The sequence below is a fragment of the Xylaria bambusicola genome, assembly GCF_022495145.1.
Source record: "Xylaria bambusicola strain CBS 139988 unplaced genomic scaffold F5B22scaffold_45, whole genome shotgun sequence".
Taxonomy (NCBI): Eukaryota; Fungi; Ascomycota; class Sordariomycetes; order Xylariales; family Xylariaceae; genus Xylaria; species Xylaria bambusicola.
Window position 1 is genome coordinate 147,218 of NW_025953598.1, and position 7,953 is coordinate 155,170.

Genomic DNA, 7,953 nt, shown 5'->3' on the forward strand with positions numbered 1-7,953 from the left:
ACAGCTTGCCTAGGTGGCAAGATGGTCGAAAACCGAGTAGGTCATCGAAGCATTCTGGTACGGTCCTGGCCCTTAGTCTAGACGTCTTCTGTAAGAGCATCTAAGTCCGTAGGTAGAAGCTCACCGTGCATGGTGAGCGACGAGTTTGGAGTCGGGACTTACACAGCTACCTACATATGTAGGTTGAGATGGCTTAACACATGGCAACTCCTCTGCTTCCTGCTCGCTGCTGCCTCCCAAGGTCACACAATACTTGTCTGGCATTATCTCTACCGAGGTACTTTCTTTGTAGAACTGACAAGACTCAGATTGAGGATTACATGTAGGTACCTATGTACCTAATGCTACAGCCCAAAAAGTACCTAGGTAGGTACTTACCTTAGTAGGTGCTTGAGCTATCAGCAAACGTCAACACCTCCCATTACTAGTAAGGTATGGTATCCAGGAGAGAAATACAACTTGGAGAGCGGCCTGATATATTTACATATTTACTTAGATTCCCCATCATCATTATTATCCTCACCATCAACTTCATCAGGTGGTGTTCCTGGAATGTACAAGGAATAAGCTGCGTGATGTACTACCTAGTATGCGTATTTGCGCATATCACATTACAGGGGTGCATTTGGCCCCCACCTTGCCACTTGACTGTACCAGGACACCAAGATCTGCGCCTTGGAATGCTTTGGCTCTGCAGGTCACGTCACAGCTCCCAAGTTGTTCGATATCACATATCACACTCACTGATCAGTCACATCGTCTCATACAAGCAATACCGCTCACTACCTTTGCATACAGCGCAAACCACACAATATCACAAAGTCGACATGGCTGAGGAATCGAGGACCCTGAAATCGGCCTTCCAAGCTGCTGAAGCAAAACGCTTGGCAGTGGAGGGGTCCTTCGACATGACCTCGCCAGCCTACCAGGACGATGTCACGGAAGCTCAGACGACCTATGAAGAGTGCGCCCAGATAATCGATAAGATTTCCTTGTTCAGCACCAACGAGTCTCTCGAGGATCTCGCAACTTCAGACCTACCCTATCTGCTTGTCCACTACCACAGAGCTGAGTTGCTTCAGAAGTCTTCTACTAGCTCACCCATGGAGCGAAAACGGGTCTTAACCTCAACCCGCGACGCTTATGAAAAGTTCCTTTACCTTTTGGACAGCTACTCAATCCTCTCTCCTCGAGAGAGCAAGCTTCTGGTGGAGTACAACGAAGATCCCACAAACTTCTCAACCATTTCAACCGTTGACGCAAACGCCCGTCGCAACGCCAAGATTGCGAACTTTAGGGCTGAGAAGGAGTTAAAACAGAAGCTGGCGTACATGCGCAACTCACCCCGGTATCTAGACGATGGCGGGGATGAGGAGGCCGTTCGCGAGTTACATCTCGCCAATCTTGCCTTGTGTGTTCATATGACTTTTCAGGGCCTCGAAGGTATTAACCGGGAACTGGAAATCTTAGCGCAGGCCCCCATCCCCTTGATACCCCAACACACAACTATAGAAGAGGATAACCGGAGACGCAAGGAGTCAATAGACTTAGATGCCTACTCAGAAAAACTCGATTCCCCTTTGAGGCTGCAGTCCGGTTTCTCAGGCCCGTTACTCAGTCAGGAGGGAAAACCGTTGCGGCCATTCACTCTTGTCGGCAACCGACAGGAACTTCAGCGCGGGGTATTTCGGCCAGGGCACAACCTACCAACAATGTCCATCGATGAATATCTAGAAGAGGAGAGAAGAAGAGGTGGAATCATTGAGGGGGGTGGTGAAGCAAGCGGGAGGCAACCTGAGCCTGACGAGGATAACATGGAAAAGGCAGACGAAGAGACGATGAAAGCTCGGGCATGGGATGAATTTACGGAAGCCAACCCACGTGGAAGTGGGAATACAATCAACAGGGGTTAATATAGAGGATCAAGGTATCTTTACCCGATGCATTGATAATCTGAACACGCAACAGACACACAAACAAGAAAGGAGGACCCAACCCAAGACCACATACACATACACATACACTTGCATGGCATTCATATACCAAGTTTCCAACCTAACGTTTTTTTTTTCTTGTTTTTTGGGGTATTTTTTAGAATATAGAAAGGTAATCAAAGTTGATACGGTCTACCCAGCAAATCCTTTTTTTTCTCCTAATTCTAACTTTCCTTTTATATTTTATCACCCGTTTTCCGTTCACCCCATATGTACTGTATGTACATCTGAGTATGCATGTATCCAGAAAACCATCTACCTACCGTATGCAGTCAACGGGGTATCCAATGCCAGCCCGGGGGCTACCTAGACTAGGTAGGTACCTATCTCCCCCTACAACAGTAGCGGTGACAGCTACCTACAGCTTGATTGCCCCACTTGACCTCCCAGCCTTGCCATCGATTTGTCGCGACTCGCAACCCCAGCAAGAAAGTGAATTCAGCCAGATAACATATCTCGAAACTACACCTTCAGCCTTCAAGTGTGCCATTCTAACCTCCATCTCAGATCAGCGCAGAGGATCCCCAACAAAATCTCGCACATCCTCGTGCGCCTGTGCGACAATGGCAACGGAACAGGATCCCCTCCTGCTCTTGAGGCAGTCCATCGCGTCTGGCAGCACCCCCATGCCGACAGCCTCAGCTGAAGCCTCCGCGCCTGAAGTTGGTTTATCGCAGGCGACACACCTCACATTCACATCGCCGACTCGCATTCCCCTTCCGATTGACACACCCACACGCTTCATTCTGAATGACACGCCCGTAGATTTGCGAAGCATCTACTTTACCTGGCTGCACCGCGACTATGCCATCCTCGAATACAATGAGCTTGCGTCAAAGTTCAACGAGGAACTCGGCGGCAAAGGCCAAGTCCAAAGACTCTCTTATATTGGAATGTTGGACTTGATTACCTGGCTGGAAGGCGCCAGCGAAGAGAGCGAATTCATAAAGCCTTTGGCTGGTGACAAGGATGGCTCGGCATCTACCGCCGCCGCGGCTCTTGCATCAAAGGGTGCTGCGGCTCCTGTGATAGGATCAACAGTGGGGAGATCAGGGAAGGGAACTTTAGACCCCAGACTAGCAAGTATCTACAACAGCGAGCGTAAAATGGGAGACCGGAATAGTGTATTGCGTGGTATTAAGCCAACAGTCCGTGCCAGCCCTCTCCCCCTCCAGTCTTTAGTATTAACTAGTCTCCCCAGGATTTCTCTCACGTGCGTAAACTCGCCGCCTTATTCATGACCAAGAAGGCGCCGCATGCTTCATCCTCGAACATTGCAAGCAATCCTGCGATAGCATCTCACCACAAACAGAAACGACCCGATCCCATCATCCTACTCTCTCCTTCAGCATCCTCCCTCCTCCGAATGACAAATATCAAATCTTTCCTCGAAAGCAGTCAATATGTGCCACCCAACTCTTTGGCTGCCAGTTCTAATACAACAGCAAACATGTTACACATCAATCGCCTCATGAAAGATATTGATGCGAATCGGCCAATGCGATTCATTCTTGTGGAAGGGGCAGAACAGTTCAAGCCAGAGTACTGGAATCGTGTAGTAGCCGTTTTCACTACAGGCCAGGCCTGGCAGTTCAAAAACTACAAGTGGAGTAACCCGACCGAGCTATTCCGCCACATACCCGGCATCTACGTCGGTTGGCGTGGTGAGCAACCCCCTGAGAGTGTCCGAACATGGGGTCATAGGGTCCACAACGTGGCCGTGGACAGGTGGAAAAATCCCGGAACAGCCACGGTAGATTCGAGTCGATGGAGAGATCGTGAAGCGGTAGAAGGCATCTGGAAAATGATCGAGAATAACATGCGAGCAAAAGGCTGGAAGCGTGACCAAGCGCCATCTTCAATATAAGTCAGTCATAGTGCGTCGAAAGCACATCAACCCGACAACCCTCAGGAATACCCAAGTATATTCCTTTGTGTAAACATTCTATTTCCTAACATTTAGGGCTTTTGGCCCAATAAATCCTCGACGGCTCTGAGAGAACGGAGAGTTTTTGGCCTTTTGACACCAAGTGTCAAACTCATCCAACAACTCATGCAATTTGTATACTACTCAAAAAAACGCGAGGGCGTGTGGAGTTCGAGAGGGGATATCCCCAGGTAACGGCGTAATGGAATCTAGATTCATGTCTATACTACCTTCGTTCTAGATAGGTGTCAACAGTCGGTTCTTTCCTCACCAAGTACTGAATAGGATTTCTAGCAGTTTCAACCACATCAAGAAACAAGTCGCCTGTCCACCAACATGCTCTAGAAGACAATAAACCGATTAACAATATTCGTCTTATGCCGCGTCCTATCCACCTACTGCAACAGGGAATTTATACTATATTTATGCAATAGGGTTTTCAGGCTACCGTCTTACCTCCTCTTCCTAACGGTCAACCAATAATGCCATCTCTCATTCCCAATCAACCGTCTGACCACCGACTAGCAGCCGTCCCCGGCGTCTTACATACATACACACATCCTGCAAAGCAGTGGCGAGGACCGACCGATATCATGCATTAGACTCAGCTCACGCGAGTAATACATCAAGTATTACTTCTTCTTCGTCTCAGTCACAATGGAACGGTGGGAAATGCAAAAAAAAAAAAAAAAAAAAAAAAAAAAATCAAAGAAGCTTACATGGCAGCATGACCTGACCTGACCAGCGCAGCGGAAGCGCCGGTGCGTCGTCTACACTAGTGTGGTGTAGCATAATTGTATAGTGTAGCGTCCCCCGTATACCCATCTGACTTGCAGTAAACGGTGCCAATATGATATCAAGGCAATGCCTGCTGATATATGCTGCATCGCCACGTATCTATTTGCCCGGGTTCGCACACACGTCGCTGTCCCCGTGCCATGATCTTACGTACGTACACACATACATACATACACCTCCTGAGGTACGGTATGTAGGTATGCGTCGCTTAGATATCCCCTTTCACACTAGATGGGTTCCGGCTGGGGTTGGAATGGGATGAGATCAGAGGGACCTTTACTCCCCTTTTGGTTTGCTTTGTTTTGCTCGTATGGGTCTGTTAGATGCAAGCTGCCGGTGTTTGCGTCTGAGTCTGCGTCAGGGTCTAGGTTGTAATGCTTCTGGTCGATATTCCTCGTTGGTGCCTGGGTTCAGGATCTGCTTGCAAATTTGTAATGCAGTTTTCTCGGTCCCGGTGTAGGCCTCTGCTGAGAGCAAACGGAGATGGGCATGTTTCGGTGTGAGGGATCTAGACGGGCGTAAGCTTATGGTGAAAATTATGATGATGGCATGAAATGCGGCGGACTTAAGAATGAGCCATATCAAGTTGTAATTCTTTGATACGCTACTCGGTCAACGCATCTAAACACGCAATACACGGGGACCAAAGGCATCCAGTGCTTTGATTACGATGATTACATGGAATTCCACCACGTTTGGTTCGTCATAGCATGTTCGCTTTGAGTATACTTTCGACTCAATTATCACTAGATCGCAAAACCTCACAGAGACGTCAATAGAAAGCAAGGCAGGCGGTTCCTTGCACGACGTATGGGATCTTGTTTTCTGTAACGTATGTCCCAGGAGATGCACACTCTGGGGCTATAGGGAAGTGTGTGGCGCAGATAAACTACGATGTCAGGTTGAAACCAGACTGTCCATACGTATGATTTCCTTCGTTTATCGGCCTTTAGACCCATCCTTACTTTGAATAACTAGAGAATGGAGTTTTCAAGGATTTTCTTTTTCCGATATGCGGTTGGTAGGCAACATCATTATCATTTCTGATCACTATCTCGACTTGGCTTCGCAGTTGACCACAGCGATCTTCTCTGCCGCCGTCTACAATGACAAGAGCGAACAATGACATGATTGGATAGTAGGCGTTAGTATGAATAGGAAACAAGCAAGCGTTTGAACAGCTAATTGGTTATTCTCACTGCGTAACTATACGGTGCTGCTTATGTCAGTTAGCAATGTTATGATGCTGGCGTCAGATTATAAGCTAGGTTAGTAGATCCATTTGTGCATTTCCTATATTAATTCCTCCTTGGTTTAAGTCTAGCAGATAGATGTGACTGTATTGAAGCATATCAGCATGACGTTGAAGTGAGATATGTACCCTCTGAATCCTATCGCATCGGTGCTGAAGTCGTAACACTGCTTGATACAGATTCCCTGGGCTACCATCCGGCGTCCTTTGATAGACTCCATCACCCCATGAGTCCTTCAGATGATTCAACATTCATGCTGATTAAACAAGATTAATGCCCTCGTCTAACCCCGTTTAGGGTCTTATTTCCGTATCAACCTAGTTCGCTATTATCCAACATGCCATTTCCTCTGTCATTTCGCAGAAACGAACTTCTGTCTCGCGTGTTCTCGCTGTCTGTTAAGCATGCAAACAACAAGTGTATACATGTTAGAGCTACAAGTAAACTCGATAGTCCGCACTTTCTGCGCATCCAGACTATCTTTGGTACACTCTTCGCCGATATATCTCTACCCACCTCGTCAGAATATTAGAACTGGCTGGCACCGACTCCGTCCTATTCACTTTCTTTGTGTGCCTACAATCACACCATACGATACAGGCGTCGCCGAGCCCAGATAAGCGCCAAATCCAACGTTGGCCTACATGTTCCCATAGCAAATTAGAAGTATTATGACATCATGAAGTAACATTCGCACATGAAGCCGGCAGTGGACTTTGGATATGAGTGTTCAAGACCGGTTCCTGCGTCAATCACGATATCCCTATTATAACGCTTGCCGCAGGGATGGGTTATCTAAGTACCTATGCATACCAAAATGGCCGTACGCCTGATGAGCAGGTGAGTGTGTTGAGCAACGACTTTACAATACTTTTTGATGCACACCTGCAATTTATGCGATGGAAGGCTGAACTTGGTATGCCGCAACATTGTACTAAGCATGGAGATTGTCCCGCGTGATATCCAGCGCCAATTCGTTCTCGGGTCCCGGCTGTTGTTTTATGATTAACGGATGACGGCGTGTTAGAGGAAGTCATATCCGGATTATGTTGATTATATAAGGACTCCCGTCGCTAAGTTTAGCGTGTCAACAAGGATATAAAAGTTCCCTTTCCCATCTGATACTGGGCTAAGTACGACAGCCTAGTAGATGTTAGTATGCTTGGAATGGTGTTGATTAATTAGGTCCGTTGACTAGAACAGCTAAAATACCAAATTATATGTACTGGGATGGAGATTAAGAGTTCAGCTCATCCTGTAATCTAGGTCTGGGCGCTGAATGAGGGTAAGTGTGACCGGGTCTTGAAAGTGTCAAAACTCGGCAGTTAAATTAGCTTCCTACAATTCTCAAATCATATCTAGACTAATTATCATGTATTTCTTTATAATCCATGTTCATACTTAAGGACTCCATGATGACCAAATTCGATTATTGCCCTCACCTAAACTACTTACTTAGTATCTACTTATATTAGTCAATTAGCCAGAAACCGTTCTTTGTATGTCAGGCACTACACCTGGAGCCGACCATCTTGGAAGAGCTAACAGGGCACACCTTGTTGTACTGATACATCTTTGATTTCTCTGTGACTGGTCTTACTAGTAGCGTATCAGTTGTAGCTCTGGTATTGATAGCCTGTGGATATTTACATCACGTAGACTGAGCTGTCACACCTAGTATGCTCCTTTCAAGGGAGCATCTTAAACCAGAGCGTGTGAACCAGCGTTTGTGGTTGAGGCTGTTACATGTGCTTTAAAAGGATACTAAGTATTCCAGTTATGGAAGATATGGGCATGGTGAGTATACCTATCATAAGATTCTACGAAACTACAATATCAGGACAATGTCTATTTCTTACAGCCTAACATAATTGCTACTTTAAAACCCAGGCTATGACTGTGCAACGAGATTTCCGCAGGCCTGTCCGCCGTACTCAAGCGTTCAATTAGTTGTACAATATGACAATGTCTAGGATCTTGA

The 7,953-nt window shown here is 46.8% G+C and overlaps 2 protein-coding genes across 2 annotated transcripts; both read left to right on the forward strand.

Moving 5' to 3' along the window:
* Window positions 1-827: 827 nt before the first annotated feature.
* F5B22DRAFT_638485 (TAP42-like family protein) lies at window positions 828-1,913 on the forward strand (the record flags this gene model as incomplete). Its single annotated transcript, XM_047977593.1, has 1 exon — window positions 828-1,913. One exon carries the CDS (start codon window positions 828-830, stop codon window positions 1,911-1,913), a length of 1,086 nt encoding a protein of 361 aa, XP_047827740.1.
* A 644-nt stretch (window positions 1,914-2,557) lies between these two features.
* F5B22DRAFT_649668 (RNA pol II accessory factor, Cdc73 family-domain-containing protein) lies at window positions 2,558-3,861 on the forward strand (the record flags this gene model as incomplete). Its single annotated transcript, XM_047979208.1, has 2 exons — window positions 2,558-3,142; window positions 3,196-3,861. The coding sequence occupies 2 exons, from the start codon at window positions 2,558-2,560 to the stop codon at window positions 3,859-3,861; spliced, it is 1,251 nt and encodes a 416-aa protein (XP_047827741.1).
* Between the last annotated feature and the right edge of the window lie 4,092 nt (window positions 3,862-7,953).